This window comes from Carcharodon carcharias, chromosome 14, assembly GCF_017639515.1.
Source record: "Carcharodon carcharias isolate sCarCar2 chromosome 14, sCarCar2.pri, whole genome shotgun sequence".
Classification (NCBI taxonomy): domain Eukaryota; kingdom Metazoa; phylum Chordata; class Chondrichthyes; order Lamniformes; family Lamnidae; genus Carcharodon; species Carcharodon carcharias.
Window position 1 is genome coordinate 12,384,625 of NC_054480.1, and position 20,653 is coordinate 12,405,277.

At 41.3% G+C, this 20,653-nt stretch overlaps 1 protein-coding gene across 3 annotated transcripts in view; it reads right to left on the minus strand.

The window, feature by feature from the left end:
• Positions 1-20,653, minus strand: part of LOC121287464 (serine/threonine-protein kinase 3/4) — a 132,294-nt gene that overhangs the window by 79,676 nt on the left and 31,965 nt on the right. For all 3 annotated transcript variants that reach the window (XM_041205372.1, XM_041205373.1, XM_041205374.1), the window contains exons 5-9: positions 17,591-17,755; positions 14,645-14,812; positions 12,609-12,746; positions 8,713-8,841; positions 4,800-4,989 (exon numbers count right to left, since the gene is read on the minus strand). In XM_041205372.1, coding sequence (XP_041061306.1) covers positions 4,800-4,989; positions 8,713-8,841; positions 12,609-12,746; positions 14,645-14,812; positions 17,591-17,755 — 790 coding nt within the window. The remainder of the gene's footprint in view (positions 1-4,799; positions 4,990-8,712; positions 8,842-12,608; positions 12,747-14,644; positions 14,813-17,590; positions 17,756-20,653) is intronic.

Consider the following 20,653-nt stretch of genomic DNA (forward strand, 5'->3'; position numbering starts at 1 on the left):
GTTCTGTCAAAGATGCTAAACTGCAGCTCCATCTGCCCTCTCAGATGGTTGTAAAGGATCCCAAAGCACTATTTTGAAGAGGAGCACAGGAGCTCTCCCCATGTTTTTGGCAATATTTATCCTTCAATCAGTATCACTAAAACTATCTGATAATCATCACTATTTGCTATGTGGAAATTGCCTACATTACAGCAGTGACAGTACTTCATCGGCTGTAAAGCGCTTGGGGCATCCTGAAGTCAAAAGATGCAACATAAATGTAATTTTTTCTTTACAAAAAGGGGAAGGAGGAAGGAGGATGAAAACTGCGAGGAAAGAAGAAGATAATTATAGTACTTTATTCTTTCACATGGAACTCAATTACTCCAAAGCAATGTTTAAAAAAAGAGCTGAAATTAAGAAAGGTAGAAAGGATAGAGAACAAAAAGCTTGACATGTACAATAACGGAGAAAAGTATAATAATATACTGCAGGATTTCACACAACTCTCAACCATTACCAGCTAGAGTTGCAACGTTTCAAATGTGACAGATTTCCTCTGAAGTGGAAGAATGCCATTAATCGGGGAAGGTGTCAATACTGACCATGTGACTCACTGCCCAAAAGTTTGAAGGCTTCTTAATCTCAAGTGGAAAACAGTTTACACAAGTGAAGAGGGCACTCAGTAGTGTGTCTACCTCTGCCACGCTGTGTTAATGCAACCTCATTATAATTATTCCTCCTTGAGGCTTTTCCTGTCTGGTTGATGATCTGCAACTACAAAGCTGAAAAAAAATAAATCTTTTTATTAAGAGCATCCATCTCACTGAAGGGGCTTCAGACCAATCCACATCCAACAAGCTGCTCTGAAAACTCGGCTTGCATTTTGAAAGCTGTGACAAATTTCCCCACAGCAATTGAAACAATTCACAATATTCTAAAGAAGGAGCAACAACATTCAAAATCAAACAACCCACAACATTGTGAAAAAAAAGTCAATTTGCCCCATCTCCAATGTTAACAGATCCTTTAAAAAACTTCCTAGATCCACATCCGCGAAAAACTAATCAGTTCTTCTTTGGGCCATACTCTGTGTGCCAAATTTTGCTGAAATCCATCCACTGGTTTTTGAAATATATCGTTTACAGACAAACAGGGGCGAAAACAATACCACCCATCTTCAGTGGCAGAGGTAATAAAGGTACTCTTGAAATCCCTCCATGACCCTGTCTCTCCTGCCCCTGTATTCTCCTTGAGCCCTACAACCCCAAGAAAACAGTATTCCTCCAATTCTGAGCTCATTATTAGCAGCCGTGCCTTCAGCTGCCTGGGCCCATAGCTCGAATTCCCTTCCTAAACCTCCCTCCTCTCTTTTAAGATGCTCCTTAAAACCTACCTCTTCAACTTAGCTTTTGGCAATTTGTCCTAATACCTCCAGATGTGACTCGGTATCAGTTTGTCTGGTAATGTTCCTTTGAAACAGCTAGAGTTATTTTATTATGTTAAAGGTGCTATATAAATGTATACATGTTGTTTTTGCTGCATGAAGCCAACATTAGGCATTGCCAGCTCATGGTATACAGAATTTGATTGTTCATGACAAGTAGTGGTGGAAAATCAAATTATTGTTCAACTGGCTCCAAATGTAGCTTTAAAGCAAATTGCAGCCAGATTAGTGAAGTCCATTAAAGATTAGGTAGTACATTTGTGATTGTATGCATGGCACTGGATATGCTGTAACGAAAGGGAAGTTATCTCCAGCTCAGATGCCCTTCCTGATCTGACAGTCACTCCCATAAGAGTGCATCACAGAGTGGATGCCCAAGCAGACAAACAAAACAATAGTGGATTATACAGCTCTGAGGAAGGAAAAAATATATATAATTGGCCTCTGTCAACTCTAGCTTTTTGGTAGGATTGAGGTGTGTGTATGGAGGAAGTGCAAGGGAAATAATACATCAGACAAGTGTTCCTGCTCCAGATCCCTGCTGCAAGTGAACAAAAGGTCATCTTCAACTAACCCTCCATGCCCTTTCCCCTCCCTTATGACTCAGCCCCTGCCCCACTGCTCACTTAGATAAACCCATTGCTCGGGTGATTTACCAGAGTGCTCATACCACAGCACAAGTCACAAATTTCACAGAATGAGACACCAGAATTAAATTAAATCTCACTCACACAACCTTTGGCCAAATTTCAGTAAAAAATGGTCCAGTGAAGTGACATGGAACATTTTATTATGTTAAAGGTGTGATATAAACACACTTTATAAATGTAAGTTGTTCTTTTCCGGTTCTCACCATGATCAATGGAGTGTGAAAACAATGAAAATGCCATCATGCAGCTTGCAGTATTTAGTTTCCAATATAAAACATATTGTACATATTTATCAGAATGAAATGTAGCCTCTCAGATATCACAGCTGAATGTCACACTGAAGGCTTATTAAATATTTATATATGATCTTACAGGGATTTGGACAGACTTCTTAATAGAAGAATCTATACCAATATAATCTTTGATTATTTATGGCATTTCATTACTCTGTGATAAAGGAAGGCAAACAGATTAGTCACATCAAATCTCATAACATGATTTCCTGCATTAGCTCATTCCCTCTCAGGACCTTGTAAGAACATCAAAAACAGGAGCTCATTTCCCACCGGCTCCTCATACCCCTCGATTCCGAGAGGCCAAAAATGTGTCCATCTCAGCCTTAAATATATTCAGCAATGGACCATCCACAACCCTTTAGGTTACACAGTTCCAAAGATTCACCTTCGGAGAAGAAACTTCTCATCTCAGTCTTCACTGATCAGCGCCTTATCCTGAGACTATGATTCCCCAGCCCTGGGAAAGAACCTCTCAGTGCCGACCGCTTCAGAAGCCCCTTCAGAATCTTGTTTCAATGGGCTCACCTCTCATTCTTCTAAACTCTAGAGAATATAGGCCCAATTTATTAATCCTCTCAACATAGGAGAACACTCTCATATCCAGAACCAATCTATTGAACCTCGAAAAAGAGAACCCCTTCCACCAACCTTATCATTTTTTTCCTCCCTATAATCCAATGGTTCTCAAACTGGAATCCACAGAGGCTTTCTGCAAAATAATGTGGAAGTGAGAGATGGGAACCCACAGTGTGCGCTAGCTGTCTCATCTAGGAGGAGAATGTGTTGATTGCGGCACAAAAATAAATAACTTTTCTTAAAAGCATTATTTAAAAACTTTTAGCATGCAGCTAAAAGTATTATAGTTTAGATTGGGGAGTCTGATTATTTATCCATTTGAAAAGTCAACCAATAAAGTTTGAGAAACACTGCTATAATTTACAGGACTCAGATTCACCAATAGTGCCTAAGCAATGCTGATCCTCTCTCATCACATATCCTAATTATTTCAATCCTAGACGACAGTTTTTCAACTCTGGACTTTGACTTTGCCTCAAGGTTAGGTTGGCTCAGTCAGTATCACTCTCGCCACTGAGTCATTGGCCGTAAGTTCTAGCCCCCTTCAGGACTTCAGCACTGAATAACACACAAGTCTATACTTTTAGTGCAGTACTGAGGGACTGCTGCATTGTCACAGTGCCGTTTTCCTGATGAGGCATTAAACCGAACCACTGGCTTGTTCAGGTGCGCATAAAAGGTCCAATGGCATTATTCGAAGAAGAACAGGGTAGTTCTCCCAGTGTATTGGTCAACAATTAACCCTCAACCAAGCAGATTCACCTTTTGGCTTTTTATGGGAGCTTTGTGAGAAAACTGGCTGCTACGTTTGGTTACATAACAGTGGCTACACTTTAGAAAGTAATTCTCTGACAAAGATGCTTTGGGATATTTCTGAGGAAATGAGGGGCCAAGAGAGGACAGTGGCATAGTTGGTTCTGATACTGGACTAGTAATCCAGGGGCCTAGAGTAATAATCTGGAGACGTGTTCAAATCTTACAATGTAAGCTTGCAAATTGAATTCAGTCAATTAAATAAATCACACATTTAAAAAAAAAACTAGCATCAGTAATGGCTATCAGATTGTTGTAAAAACCCAACTGGATCACTGCTATCCTTTCAGTAAGGAAGCCTGAATCCTGGCCCATGTGTAACTATGTCAAGGAGGTCAACTCTGAATTGCCCTATTAATTAGCCTTTCAAACCACTAAGGGTGGCTCACCACCACCTTCTCAGGGGCAATTAGGGATGGACAATAAATGTCACCCAATGCAGCATTGTACACATCCCATGAATCATTAAGGAGAAAAAAAGTTCTTTCTTGAGGTTGAGAAATAGTTACATTCTCTCAAGTTGAACCCTTTCAGATCACATCTAAGCTACCCCTAAAACTTACAATTTCCACAAATCTCTTCTGTGGAGTCAGTTGGCAGTGAAGGACATTGAAGTAAACAGCACCTTTGTGTCAAGTAACAGCAAGCTTGATTCGAGAGAAAAGGGGTTGAGGGACCCAATGAGATAATAGTTAAGATGGGAAAGCAGAATCCAACAGAAAAGTTCAGGTTCGATGGTCCAACCGCTCTTTTCTTGTCCCTTAAACTCTGGGCAGTGTCAGCCTAGATTTGGTGCTCAGGAGTGGGACTTGAGCCCACAACTTTCTGACTCAGGGTCAAGAGTGCTAGTGACTGAGCCACAGCTCACGCCATATCGCGAGAATGGCAGGATTTCTTTTAAAAAGTATAACCTTTTTTGGGCAGTTGCATAAGTACTCCAGTAATGCAGCACATTCACAATTTTTTTCAGTTATTACTTTAATGCTCAGAGGAGGTAATAAACAATATTAAGCCTGGATAAGTAGTCTATGGTCTTACTTTTCATTGTTCCATCCTCTTCGTCCTCTCCACTGTTGATCACCATGGTTCCCATCTGAGAGTCCAGCGTAGAACTGTCGTGCTCGATCATCGTCCGCGCACCTTCACTCATCGTGCTGGCAGCTCTCATGGTCCCTGTGTCATCAGCACTCGCTCGGACCATGGTGCCCGAGTCAATGTCATCTTCCTCCTGTGTCAATTATGCAAGAGCAGCTTGATATTAAAATCAGAGTTGATTGTATATTAATCGTATGTAGGTGGTGGGCACATATAAAGAGACACTTAATGAAACGGTGGTATGGTTAAGTTAGGAAGCATATGTTTTAATGTTTAACTCTGGAAATAAATATATGGCTGAGGAAAGATTGGCTTTAATGCTATCCTTCGCTAACTAGCTGTTCAGAGAGTAACACAGTAACCTTTCGACCTTCTTAAGTTTAATAGAATGCACACAGAAAAATAACCAAGCAACACTATTGGCATACAAATACCAACCTAAATTTGAAACCTTCTGAGGGCGATAAAAACCCTAATTTCATTTTTTTTTGCTTGCAAGATAATAGTCCAAATGAGAGTGTGACACAGTTACATGCAAAGGCTAGAGAAGGTTGATATGTTCTCTTCAGAACAGAGCCCGTTGAGGGGAGATTTAATAGAAGTGTTCAAAATTTTGAGGAGTTTTGATAGGGAAAAATTGTTTCCACTGGCAGGAGGATTGAGGACTCAGCGTTGAGGTGATTGGCAAAAGCAGGAGGGAAGACAGGGGGATTTTTTTTTTTTATAAGTGAGTTATGATAATCTGGAATTTGCTGCCTGAAATGGTTGTAGAAGAAGATTCATTAGTAACTTCCAAAGGGAGTTGGATAAATACTTAAAAAAGGGAAAGAGCAGGGGAGTGGGATTAATTGGATAGCACTTTAAAAGAACTGGCACAGGCACAATAGGTCTAATGGCCTACTGCTGTGCTGCAGCGTTCTAGGATTCTTGAAAGTGGCCCTCTTTTGTTGTAGCAGTGAATAATAATACCACTGTTAGGAAACAAGATTGACAAAGATACTCAGAATTTGAGGAAAGTGAGTTAACATCTATAGATGAAAAGGGAAGATCATCGTAATTGCCCTGAATAATAGTCCAGCTCAGATAACTCCTCCAAACTACTTTTCCCTTGATTATACCATCAATATCACGTTCACAAGGAAAAAAAACTCTGGAAATGAATATTATGCTTTTAATTCTTCATCTCAATATGATGCTCAAAAGAGACACTAACAAGGAGACATAATAACTGAGTTTAAACCTCATGAATTATCATTCTCAGTAAAATGGAAAGTCTGGGAAATGAGTTTGAACAGTCTCAATTTAACAGCAAAGTACTAACCGGCATTTTCAATAGACCACAGAATGATTGCTATTGAAAATGGATAAGTGTTACACTGGTGGGGAGTCAGACTAAGTGGGGACCTTTTTTTCTTCAACTAAGTACCCTATATCTGATCAGGGAGTGCTGGATGCTAACACTTGGGTGCTCAAAATAGAATGCGCTCCATTTTCCAGCAGTGATATTTCACCTAGATAAGTACAGCTTCACTCACACGTGCCACACATGCATGCATGCACACACACACACACACACACACACACACACACACACACACACACACACACACACACACACACAAACAAACAAATCCAAAGCACAGCAAAGAACTGCAACCTTAATTTAAAACTGAACTGCTGCATTTGCCTAACAATCACAGCACTGCAAAAATAATTGCTGAGGGAAGTGCTTTGAGATGTTTTGACAACACATTAGATTTCCCATTTATGCACACATTTCTTGCACATTATTCCTTCCTTCCAAAACAAGCATGCAACCTTTATTTTTAAAACAGTGAAACTCCATGCAAAACGTCACAGAAAACAATCAACACAATTTCCTCACCTCCATCTTATGCCTATTTCTATTCAGTAACACAAATTTTCTATACATTGGTTTCTAGACAAGAAAAGGATTACAAACCCAGTAAACAACAGTAACCAGAATAGTTGAATAGTGTAACAGGTAACGCGTAAGTGTAGACAGGAGGACAGTCTAGTAACATAAAGTTCTAGCCACACCACATCTAGGATTCTGCTTTCAGTCCTGGGCGGCACACCACATAAAGGATATACTGGCCTTTGAGGGGCACGGCACAGATTCACCAGAATGGTATGGGGGCTAAAAGGGTTAAATTATAAAGACATAAACTACTGCTGTATTCCCCTAAGTACAGAAGATTATGAAGTGCTCTAATTGAGACATTTAAGATGATTAAAGGATTTGATAGAGTAGATAAATGATTTCCTCTGGGGTCGGAGTCCATAAGGGGTATAACCACACAATTAGGGCTGGGTCCTTTAGCAGTGTTGTTAGGAAGCCCTTCTTCACACAAAGGGTAATAAAAATCTGGAATTCTTTTCTTATAAGTTATTGAGGCTGGTAAGGTCTGGCGGCGATGGGGGGGGGGAGGAGGAGTTGGTTGGGTGGCAGCGGGTACAGATAAGAGAGGCGAGGGAAGGGTGAATTGAAGAATCTATCAATCTCAGTTTTGAAATTATGTTAGGCAAGAAGTATTGGCGGACATGGAACCAAGGCAGGTAGAAGGAATTCAGTAGCCATCATCTAATTGAACGGTGGAAAAGGCTCAAGGGGCTGAATGGCCTCCCCCTGTTCTCATGTGCAAGTGCTTTTCATATGATATACTTCCTCCAGTTTTCATTGTGACCATTTACTGTACCTGGTACAAAATAGCTTATTCTTTGGTTTCTGTATACTGATATTGTCCATTTCTGCTCCCCTCCAAGGCTATTCTGGTGATGCTGCACATGGGAAATCCATATGGGGCTCCATATTTTCCAGAGCAGTTGCTTTGACTTTAATGGGAGCCTGCATTTGAGACTAAACTCTGCACCAAGTTTCAAGGCTGCCTGACACCATGAACACTGTATTGTAAATTTAGCCAAGAGTGGGCATTGCAATGCTGGAGGACCGCATCTGGTCCAGACCAGTCTGAAGTGCTGGTTTCCAGCAAAGTCAATGGAACTGTTCTGTAGAGACAACTGGATAAGCCAAGTTCTATACTTAAGCAAGGTACTAGTAGCCAGCCAAGTACAAGTGACAAACTAAAGCTCTGCTGCTGCCGAAGTCCGAAATCATCACCCTTGATGCTCCTGGTAAGCAACAGCTTGATCTTAAAATTCTCATCTTTGCTTTCAAATTCTTCTATACCTCATTCCTCACGATCTCTGTAATCTCCTCCAGCTCTATAACCCTCCAAAATACTGGCACTCCTTCAATTTGGCCTCTTGCACATTCAATATTTTAACTGCTCTGCCATTGGTGGCCATGCCTTCAGCTGTCTAAGGCCCAAGTGCCTGAAATCCTTCCTTAATCCTCTCTGCCTCTCTCTCTCTCCTCTTTTAAGATTCTCCTTAATACCTTCTTCTTTGAGCAAGCTTAGTCATCTGCCCCGTGTCCCCTAATGTGGCTCGGTGTCAATCTTGGTTTGAAAACTGTTCTTTTTAATCAAGTTAAATCCATTATATAAATTCAAAGTGGTTGCCATCTCAATTACTATTATACAACCGGGGCAGGGCTTATAGCAGATAAGATTCAATGTGGGTTAATAATGGTCATGTGGGGAAAGGGGTAGGTCATTCAGCTCCTCAAGCATCATATGATATAAGCCAATTTAAGCTTCGAAAACCAGCCATTGGCCTAAATTCTCTGGAGTGCCAGACTAAAGTCCTGGCACATGACTCAAACCCACAGCCTTCTCACCCAGAGGCAAGGTGTTGCTCATGGAGCCAAGCTGACTTTTTGGTGGGACTCAAGCAAGAAAGGATCAATAGAAACCTGGAAACAGGGACCTACCGAGTTCTCCTCATCATCCTGATCCAAGTCTCGCTGTTGCTCCTCCTGACGTTTCAATTTAATTTCCATCATGTCATTGATCAGATCTCGCAGAATCGACACGGGTTTGGCACTTTTAATGAAGGGATGCTGAAAGATTAAAAAATGCATGTGAAGAATGAGAATAAAAATGTGCCCAGCCATTCGATCAAGAGTATGACTGGTTGACAACATATAAGATATAACTGAAGTTCCTTTTCCACTTCACCTCAAGATCACTACCAGGCAGAACTGAGACCTATAAAGCCGAAGAGGAAATAATACTCTTCAGCTAATATTCAACCGTGATCTTAAAAACTTCAAATGTTACATGAGTCAGCCAGCTTCGGAAAAGGAGTAATCCTTTTAAATAGAATTTACAGCACAGAAGCAGGCCATTCAGCCCAACTGGTCCATGTCAGTGTTTATACTCCACACGAGCCTTCTCCCATCCTACTTCATCTCACCCTATCAGAACATTTTTCTTTCTTCCTCCCTCATACACTTATCTAGCTTCCCCTTAAATTCACCTATAATAATTGCCTTAACTACTCCACGTAGTAGTGAGTTCCACATACTGAAGAAGTTTTTCCTTCCTTATTGAACATACACCTAATGAGGGAGTTGAGGAAAGCAGCCTTGCAAGAACTTTCGCAGATGATCACCAAGAGACAACTGTAACTCTTTGGGCACATACTTAGGAGAGAGAAATTAGAACATCTGGCCATGACTGGTAAAATTGAGGGTAGCAGAGCAGGAAGACAAAGGAGGATATACACTGATAGTTTAAGAAGCAGAACAGGTGTAAGATTCAAGAACACCAAAATGTTGGCTGCTATCAAGGACGATGAAAGTTGGATAGCCACGATTACTAACATTGTAAAACATGGCAGCTGAATAAGAAGTGACTATGTTATATCGCTGCCCTCCTAGTTTTGGTGCCTCCAAGCGGAAACACCCTATCAAGCCCTTTCATAATTTTAAACACCTCTATTAGATCACCCCCCTCAACCTTATGTTTCCTACAGACCCCCAGCCTGTTCAATCTCCTGATGTTGGAGTGGAGCTCTCAGGCAGACTCTGCTCCTGGAACAGCCTGGGTTTTTAATCACGAGTACACACTCCAGTTTTGCAGGATACAATGTTGACATTAGTTTTATATTGTTGATATGATTACAGAATTGCAGCATCCTCCACTTAAAAATATGATGGCAGCAAGCCAACTCATTACGAAACCACAGCCCCAATAATGGTGTAGAGCTTACTGAACTTCCCTCCAGTTGAATAGGGAATGTACATTTTTCCTCAATGCGGATCCCAAAGTGGGTGTTTAGGGTGGGGGTAGGGAACGACAAATACATTAAAAAAAAAGAAAGACTTGCACTTCCATAGCATCTTTTACTCCCTTGAGACATCTCAAAGCGTTTTACGGTGTCAAAAGTGAAGAGCATTCTTGTTTCCTCAGCACTGACAAATGAAAGAGCTCAGAAATCAGCTACTACTCCTCCCCACTTCCCCCAAATAACAACTGTTATTCACAATCAGGTTAGAAAAACATTTATCTGTGGGAAGCACTTGATGTTGAGTCCCCCTCCCAACGCAGGTCTTCCTGTCTGTGTGAGAACAGCTGACAATCCCAGGATAAAATAAATGAATATCTCTGTCAAGCAGAGTTCACTTGAAAATATCCCACTGGTTCCGATAATTAGAATCTCACTGCTTCAGTGTGCTGGTCCTTGAAATAAGCTAAACTCATGTCAAGGGGAGGAAAAAGACTTGCATTTTTATAGCATCGTTCACAATTTCAGCACAACTAGATGATGAAGTAATTGAGGTGTTCTCAGTGTAGCAATGCGGGAAACGCAGCAGCAAAGGAAGATCCCACAAACAGCGATACGAAAATGACTCCTTTCAGTGATGTTTGAAATTTTGTTGTAAGCTTGTCAAGTTCCAAATCCAGTTCAAGTGCAAATATTTATTTTCTAGGTTTTTTTTTATTAAAGACGTCGCTACAGTTGAAGTTCCAGCTTATTGCAACAGAAAATATTGACCCAGATGAACCAACCTTAAATGTTAGGAAAACACACTTACACTATTTCCTACAGTGCACAGGGTGTCAGGTCAGGTCATCAATGGAAGATTTATTTTTAGTCTGTTGCAGATCAATACTGAATGGCTCGTTCTGCAGGTTACTTCATAAAGATGCAACTACGTTTGGCTCATCCATCACTAACCCTTCCAGGCCAGCTAATTCATCAAGATGATGAATGGAAGGTTGAATTCCTCTCGAGCGCTAGACTAGAATTCCAGCCAAGTTGGAGACATATTGAGACCAAAACAAACCCATGCAAAGTCTCAGAATATGTGGACAAGAGGCAACACAGGCCGGTAGTTTTGTGTGTGCTGTGTAAAGTGTCACACAATTAACTCACAGCTAGGGCAATGATTTATTCTTCATCAAAGAGCATTTTCATTCCCTCCAGTGCAGTACAAAGGAGTTAGGAGCAGGAGTAGGCCATTCAGCTCTTTGAACCTGCTCTGCCATTAAATAAGATCATGGCTGATCTGATTGTGGTCTCAACTCCACTTTCCTGTCCACTCCCATAACCCTTGACTCCCTTGCCTATGGCAGCAGATCATGCAACCTGTGGTGAACGACCAGCTGGCTGGATGTTGTGGCATATCAAGTTATTTGTCTAGTATACAGCATAGTTACTACAAACCACACCATTAAAGATCTAATCAAAACCTAGTATACCACTATAGTCTCTTGCTCGTGAACTCAATTCCAAAGAATTACAAAGAATGCCTTTTTAAAAAATTTAAACCTCTGAGAATCTGTATAAATCGAATCTAGTCTATTGAAAATAACCTCCAATAAATATCTCCCTGATAGAATTAAATTAAGCTGTCTCAATGCAGGTGTGGGCATTAGACACCCGCATAATGTGCCTTAAACAATAACTCATTCAGAATGCCATATCACCTGTCCCTAGCTGCTCTAGTTGAGCACTTAGCCTTGTTCTCATTAGGCTTCACTGACTCTCAGTGCCTCTGAAAATCAGTTTCAAGGTTAGTCAAATTCCTCTATAGCTTCACTCTAATTCACTTTAGTGACCTCTTACCCTGCTTACACCCGAATTCCTCCAACAATGATCTACTGCGCATTCCCTGTCTGCTTACTTTACCATTGACAGACACTTTTTCAATCATCGTTACCCCTGGCCCGTGGAAAATTTTCCCAAAATATCTCAATCGTTTCAGACTACCAAAGACTTTCACTATAACCCTGCTTTCAACCCAACCATTTATTCCATTTTGGTTAAACACCACACTTTCTGCTATGTAGTTATCAAAATTCGGTTAAATATAAGGAAGACAGAATTGCGTTTCTATAGAGCTTACTATGACCACAGGACTTCCCAAAGCACTTTACAGCCAATGAGGTACGTTTGAAATGTAATTAACGTTGTAATGCATAATGGAACATGGCAGTCATTTAGCACACAGCAAGATCCCACAAACACCAAGTGATAATGGCCAAATAATTTTTTTGTGATGTTGGCAGAGTGATAAATATTGGCCAGGACACCAGGTATAACTCTGCTACTCTTCTTGGAAATATGTCATGGGATCTTTAATGTCCACCTGAGAGGGCAAACAGAGTCCCAGTTTAACATCTCATCCGAAAGGTGGCAGGCACATCCAATAGTACAGCACTCCCTCAATACAGCACTGCCCATCAGCTAATTTTTTGTGCTAAAGTCCTGGAGTGGGGCATGAGCCCACAACGTTCTGATTCAAAGCCAGTGCTACTGACTGAGCAACAGCTAGCACGTTTTCTGTTATAAAGCTATCAATATTAGATTATAATGTACCTGCAGCAGCTGTGTGGCAGCAGCCCTTTGTTCTGGATTTTTAACTAAACACTGCTTTACAAAATCCGTAAATTCATCCGTCCAGAGTTCTGGTTTCCGGAATGTTGGAGGTGGGTTCGTGGGAATCATGAAAATAGCCTGCAGGATAGAAAAAAATGTATTCAAGTCACATGCAAATTACTGATTAAATATGCAAAGCTGATCTTGCTTGAATAAAAATGCCATTGTAAAAGATCTTAAAAGGTCAGCTCTCTGGTGCTGCATCCAGTAACTAGCTATTTTAATGTGGCATTTATAATTCATAACAGTTTGAGAAGATAATTTGTCAATTGAAGCACCAATGCTATGAAAATTTATAGTGCAAATTTCTACAGCACCAGCCTTATGTTTAAACACAACTATGTACTTGTTACAACTCTAGAAAGTAGTGTGAAACCCTATCCAGAGTGCTCGGTAGCATGCACAGTATAACTCCAGTATGGGGTGAAGCTATGCATTTTCTTTTTAAAAGGGTTTAGGCCAACACTCAAGAAGCCCGACACCATCCAGGATAAAGCAGCCCCATTCACCACCTTAAACATTTAGTCCCTCCACCACCAGTGCACAGTGGCAGCAGTGTACACCGGATGCACTGCAGCAACTCACCAAGGCTTCTTTGGCAGAATCTTTCAAGCTCACGACCTCTACCATGTAGAAGGACAAGGGCAGCAGATGCATAGCAAGTTTCCTTCCAAGCCACACACTACCCTGACTTGGAACTATATCACTGTTGCTGGGTCAAAATCCTGGAACTCCCTCCCTAACAGCACTGTGGGTGTACCTACACCACATGGACTGCAGCAATTCAAGGTGACAGCTCATCACCACATCAAAGGCAATTAAGGACGGACAATAAATGCTTGCCTTGCCAGCATCGCTCACATTGCAAGAACAAAAAAAAATGAAATGAAGAAAATGCTGGAAATATACAAGAGGCAGTATGCTCAGTAGCAAGAAAATTTCACGTTTCATGCATCTAACTTTCATCAGGACTGAAGACTTAAAGTTGAGGGTACTTGTCCGAAACGCTGAGCTGGTCTTTGCTTTTAAAAGAGACAGACTTGCATTTCTATAGTGCCTTTCACAACCACAGGAAGTCCCGAAGTGCTTTCCAGCCAATTGAGTAATTCTGAACTTATGTAACATAAGAAATGTGGCAACAGATTTCTACACAGAAAGATCCCGATGGGATAATGACCAGAAATTTTTCTAAAGTTGGTTGAGGGATTGCTTGCCAAGATCTGATCTTCTCCGAAAAGTGCCATGGGATCTTTAATACCCTTCAAGGGAAGATAGTAAAATTCTCAATCGAAAGACGGCAGCTCCGATAGTGCAGGAGTCCCTCAGTAATGCACTGCCGTGTTAGCCTAGATTTTTGTGTTCAAGTCTCTGGAGTGTGGCTTGAACATAAAACCTCAAGTCAGAACTGGGTGTGCTGCAAACTGAGTCACGGCTGACACCTCAACAGATGCTAAATGACCTGCAATGTATTTTCCGCACCTTTTACTTCAGAATTCCAACTTTTACAGTTTCCTTTTTTCATTTTAATGTTTATAGGCACTTTCTGTTAGACCTACTGGCCACTTTACAAACTAGAGTCTAATTAATCAATTGAGGAAACAGATGTTCTCATTTGTGCTTTCTCCAAATGTCAAAACTTTACCAGTGGAGAAGAGGCCAAGTCGTAGCATTGCTGGCCATCTTCCCCAATTTGTTGCCTTCATTGTCAGCTCAGTAGTGCAAACAAATCCAATCAGCCATGTCAAATTAAACAGTTGAACAGGCAGGCGCTGGGGGGCTGAATGGCCTCCTGCTGTTCCCAACTTTAAAGTCATAAATTATGTTTTCCCCCCACTCGAGTGTAGTTTTCTTCCAAACCTTTGTCAAAAACAGTTGGAACTAAACTGTGCAGGATGGGCTGTGAACGCTTCAGCCATAACAACAGTGTAAGCGGCTCTTAAATCTCCAATGTGATTGAATGTTTTCCCACTACTTGCCCTCATCGGATGAATGTCTGCATACGGTGGTTTTCCTTCTGCCATTTCAATTGCTGAAATCCCCAAGGACCAGATGTCTGCCACGCAGTTGTAACCAATTTCTTGGATTACTTCAGGCGCCATCCAGAATGGAGTTCCAATCACCGTGTTCCTCTTGGCCATTGTATCCTGAGTACAGAAGGACAAGTTACCAATGTGACTGTGACCCGTAACAGAAGACTGAAACAAATCTAAGGTATCTCTCAAATTTTCTACGAATTATACGACACAAGAGGTGGCCATTTGACCCTTTGCACCTGTGTTAGCTCTTTGAGAGAGCTGTATAATTAGTCTCACTCCCCAGCTCTTTTCTCATAACCCTAAAAAGTTTTTGATTTTCGAATATGTATTCAATTCCCTTTTGAAAGCTACTATTACATTTGCTCCCATTGCCCTTTCAGTACATCCCAGGTTATAGAACAGAAACTCTATGCAGGACTGCTATAGGCAAGTGTACATTGCTTTTGCTTTTGAAACAATAGATCTATGAGAGAATAACATGTTTATTAATTAAAAGGATTGAATTTACCTAGATTCCGATTAAATGTGCTAAGGCCAGAACTGGAGCCAAAAGTTATACGTTTGGGGCTATCGTAGGAGCTAATAATTAGCTTCATTTCCCTGGCAAGAGGAGAGGGTGAAAATCAGACAGTCTCTGTGCCCAGTTGCTAGAACCTTTGCTAGAAAGTGCACTTGCAAGAGGGCAAGGACAGATTCATAAATCGCGCAGAATTTACACTACAGAAACAGGTCATTTGACCCAACCACTGTATGCCAATGCTCCATGTGAACCTCCTCCCACCCCTGTTCAATTGGCCCTATTATTATGACCTTCTATTTCTTTTTCACTCATGTATTTTTCTAACTCTCCCTTAAATGCATCTTTGTAATTACTCCTTGCGAAGGCAAGTTCCACATTTTCTCCTGAATTCTTTAGTGACTATCTTATACTTCTCTTTAGGTTTGACTGTCTCACAAGTGAAAGCATCTCCTCCACATCTACCCTATCAAAACCCTTCCCAACCTTAAAGGTCCCTCAGTCTTTTCTTTTGATCGGCAGTTTTATTTTGGTCTCTGGAAAATACCTGGTATGGCATCACCTTGTGGCCAAATGGAGAATATTGGCAGACAGTACAAACAGGCCATAAGATAACAGATATTCAGAAAACTAAAATATTTACAATATTAACTGTGAATTCACCCCATGGTTCAACATAACTTGTTCATCAACGACAAAGAACTCTGATAGTCAGCGTCCATGCTGGCAGTTACTGGCACTGACCCAAGGGTCTTCTGGTAACTCAGTAAGATCGCTGCTGTGTCGAGTTAACTGACATGAGCTAGGTTCACACAAACACTGTTTAAACCTATCGTTGGTTGGACCAAGTATACATGAAAGAACCTGGTTTTTGATGGAAGAGCAGAAGCATAGGGAAAGGTTCAATTCATATCTAGTATCATGGGTGAATGGCCCTCCTACACTGACTCTGAGGGTTCATATAGGAATGAAATCATGGCTGATTTGCAACTGAACTCCATAAACCCTTACAAAGGACATCATTTGGGTGAGATACTGTACCATATTACATTCGGCAACCATACGATCATATGAGCTGGCATCTTCAAAAAAATCCAAAGTTCATTTAGCTCACTTTCTACCATCCCGACAGTTGCATGATAGAACGATAATGGAACTGTTGACTAATCCCACCAATCAATCTCAATTAAATAATCTACACTGCACCCAGGCACAATATGAGGAAATTCCCAGTGGTGGACTTATAGTTCCCAAAGTTCTCCAAAGTCACCTGTTCCTCTCAATATGTTATATTCGCAAGTCTTCTCTCCAATTACTCATGCATTACAGCACTTGCTCCACATAACCTTGATGTGGCACTTCAGGGCAATGTTCTCAAGTCTGGTGTGGCACTTGAACCTCCACCTTCTAGGAAAACTGACAATACAAACATCATGACCAACATAGGAATAGCTGTAGGTCATTGAGCCTTTTGGGGCAGCTTGACCATTCAATTACATCATGGCTGATCTACACCTCATTCCAATTACCCACCTTTCTTCCATTTCACTCGACACTCTTATCTAAAAATAAGTAATCTATTCATCTGAGTCTTAAAATTTCAGTTGACGTAGCCTCAACAAATTCTTTGGTGGAAAAGAGTTCCAGATTTCCACAACCCTTCTTAACAGTCTCGCTCTAATTTTAAGATGATGTCCCCTTGTTCTTGATTCCCCCAGAGTTCCTCTGCATCTGCTACATCGAATTCTTATAATATTTTAAATACCTTGATTAGATCACCTTCAATCTTCTATTTTCAAAGGAATACAAGCTTATGTGACTGTCCTCGTAATTTAATCCCCTAAGCCTTGCCAGCTCCGAGTTGGATCTAAAGTACAAGATGTTGACACCTAAGCGGTTGGATGTTGGTTTACAGATGCTTTTACAAAAAAATTCAGTTCACTTAATGCGTTATTTTACTGCGTTTTGCTGATGCTTTTAACCCACACTCCTACACTGCTATGGCCAATTCTCTGGAAGAAATTACACACTCTTATCAGTCACTATCCCCATGCTCATCAGGCTGTAATGTCCCCATCTCCAACTCACGCTGTCTTGGAACATGGCAACATTGAATTTACCCAGTATCCTCCACTCAATCAATTTAGGAAAAGGATAGTCCCTGTGTACCTTTAGGCACGAAAGTACTCTCGGTTCTGGTCAGTTCACCTTTAATAGTTTGTCTTAATAGACTTTTGTTAATTTACTGCCCTGGTAAAATAGAAAAAAAAGTTTCTACATGGAAATAACTTCATCACACAAGTCTTCCAGCTGCTGTGAGCTACTTTGTTACCTTGCATGTACCATGGTTCAGTTCAGAGATTACTTACAGTAAGCTGACCAGCAACTCCAAAGTCAGCCAGTTTGGCATGTCCCTCGTTATTGAGCAAGATGTTTCCAGCTTTGATATCCCTGTGGATTTTCCTCATGAAGTGTAGATATTCCAGCCCTTTCAGTGTCGATTGTAAAATTGTGGCGATCTCGTCTTCTGTTAACTGAATAAAAAGGAAAATAACTGGTTTACATCACATCCTCTCTCCTTGGAATCATATTGGAGGGTCATCTTTGGGTGCCTTCTTCATTTAAATTGTCAGCTGTGGCTCACTGGGTAGCAGTCTTGCCCCAGACTCACAAGCCTGTGTGTTCAAGTTCCACTCCAGGACTTGAGCACAAATCAAAAGCTGAGACACCTGTTCAGTACTGAAGGTGTGCTGCACTGTCAGAGGTGCAACCTCTCAATGAGACATTAACCTGAGGCACTGTCTGCTCTCAAGTGAGTGTAAATGATTCCCATGGCTCTATTTTGGAGAAGAGCAGGGACGTTAACTCCAGGATCCTGGACAACATGTCCTCCCTCAATCAACAACATAAAAAATTATTTTGTCATTAATACATTGCTGCTTGTGGCAGCTGCAGCAAGTTGGCTGCCACATTTCCTACATACAACTGTGGCTACATTTCAAAATTACTTCATTGACTCTAAATTGCTTTGGGACATCCAATGGTCATGAAAGACATTATAGAAATACAAGTAATTCCTTCTTTTAAAGCTCCTGACAAGGTTTGGCTTCTAAATAATTGCCATCACATAGTGTCCCACTGCGAGGTGCAGGTCTACCTGGCTTCTTCTCCGACTGTACCATCTGTGCTGCAGCAGATGACTCATCTACAGTCTCCCTCATGAATTCCCCATGACTCCTCCCTCTCTGCCAATCTGTTCTAAGCGCACATATCTTTGTCATCCAAAGAAATAAAACAAAACTTGCCTTGATACAGCAGGATGCTTTACAGCCAACAATGCACCTCTGTAGTGTAGGGACCATTATAAATGTAGGAAAAACCAATCTATTTTGTTGTGATGATTCTAATCTGCCATTGTTATTTTTCTTCAGAACTCAGTGACTACAACCTCGAGTGCTCTCAGCACAATGGCTGAACACCTACATCTTGATCTCCTTGAGCACTTAAATGGAGCAAGGATACAAATACCTGGTTATTTCAAACATTTTCATATTGCATTTTCTATTTAACTAGCAGTAACAACCTTAAATAGTTTCACCCTTAGTCTTGCTTTATTTACAACATTACCCTTACATTTCTTCTAAACTTCCACATCTCCTTCACTCTTAAAATTGCCTTCAAGAAGTTATTTTGTGTCAAATACTTCACTTCTTAAATATCTGATTGCACCCAAAGCTTGAAGGCTATCCCCATGTCTAAGGTGGCTCTTCTGGCCTGCCACTTGCACTCTGACAGGATCATCACCATCCCTCTCACCTGTAACCTCTCTGCTACAACTCTCTTTTTTCTTCACTTTGTGAGTACTATAGTGAATGATCTTCTCAGCTCTCTTCTTACTTCTAAATTATAAATACAATGAAGAAGTTTTTTTTCCTTTGGCCTCCCTACATTTTCATTTTGTTGAACTCAAAGCACGTCGTGCAATCTCCTATTTGAACTCAACATTTCTCAAGGTCTCAAACCTGAAATCCTTTTGTCCCACAGTGTCTATGTCCTTCAACAGCCTGAGGCAGTTATAATAGATGCTTCCCAATCATTACTAGGTTTCACAGTAGTTTGATACAACTGAGTGGCTTGAATTAAGAGTCAACCATGTTGGTGCAGGTCTGAAGTCATATGTAGGTCAGATCAGGTAAGAATGGCAGATTTCCTTCTCTAAAGGATATTTGTGAACCAGATGGGGTCTTACGACAATCAACAATGGTTTCATGATCACCATTACTGAGACGAGCTTTTACTTCCAGGTTTACTAACTGAATTTAAATTCTACCAGCTGGAATGGTGGAATTTGAACCTGTCCCCCCAGAGCATTAGCCTAGGCCTCGGGATTACTAACTCAACGCCTCCGCTAGGAAAACTGAAGTCAACGGGAGTCAGGAAGACAACTCTCCATTGGTTGGAGTCACACTTAGCACAAAGGAAGATGTTTGTGGTTGTTAGAAGTCAATAACCTCAGTTCCAGGACATCACACTACAGGAGCTCTTCAGTGTCCTAGGCCCAACCATCTTCAGCTGCTGCATCACTGACCTTCTCTCCATCATAAGATCAGAAGTGGGAATGTTCACTGATGATTGCACAATGTTCAGCACTATTCGTGACTCCTCAGACACTGAAGCAATCTATGTCCGTATGCAGCAAAACCTGGACAGTATTCAAGCTTGGGCTAATAAATGCCAGGCAATGACCATCTCCATGAAGAGAGAATCTAACCATCTTCCCTTGACTTTCAATGGCATTACCGTGGCTGAATCCCCCACAATCAACATCCTGGGGGTTACCAGTGACCAGAAACTGAACCAGCCATATAATTACTGTGGCAACAAGAGCAGGTCAGAGGCTGGGAATTCTCAGAGAGTAACTCACCTCTTGATTCCCCAAAGCCTGTCCACCATCTACAAGGCACAAGTCAGGACTGTGATGGAATACTCACCACTTGCCTGGATGAGTGCAGCTTCAACACCACTCAAGAAGCTCAACACCACCTACAACAAAGCAACCCACTTGATCGGCACCCCATTCATCACCTTAAACATTCACTCCCACCATCACTGAAGCACAATGTGTACCATTTACAAGATGCACTACAGCAACTTACCTAGGCTCCTCTGATGACACCTTCCAAACCCAGACTTCTATCAGCTAGAAGGACAAGGGCAGATTTATGGAAACACTGCCACCTGCAAGCTCCCCTCCAAGCCACACGCCATCCTGACTTGGAACTATATCACCATTCCTTTACTGCCACTGGGTCAAAATCCTGGAACTCCCTTCCTAACAACATTGTGGGTGTACCTACACCACATGAACTACAGCAGTTCAAGGCAGTGGCTTACCAACACTTTTGCAAGGGCAATAGATGCTGGCCTAGCCA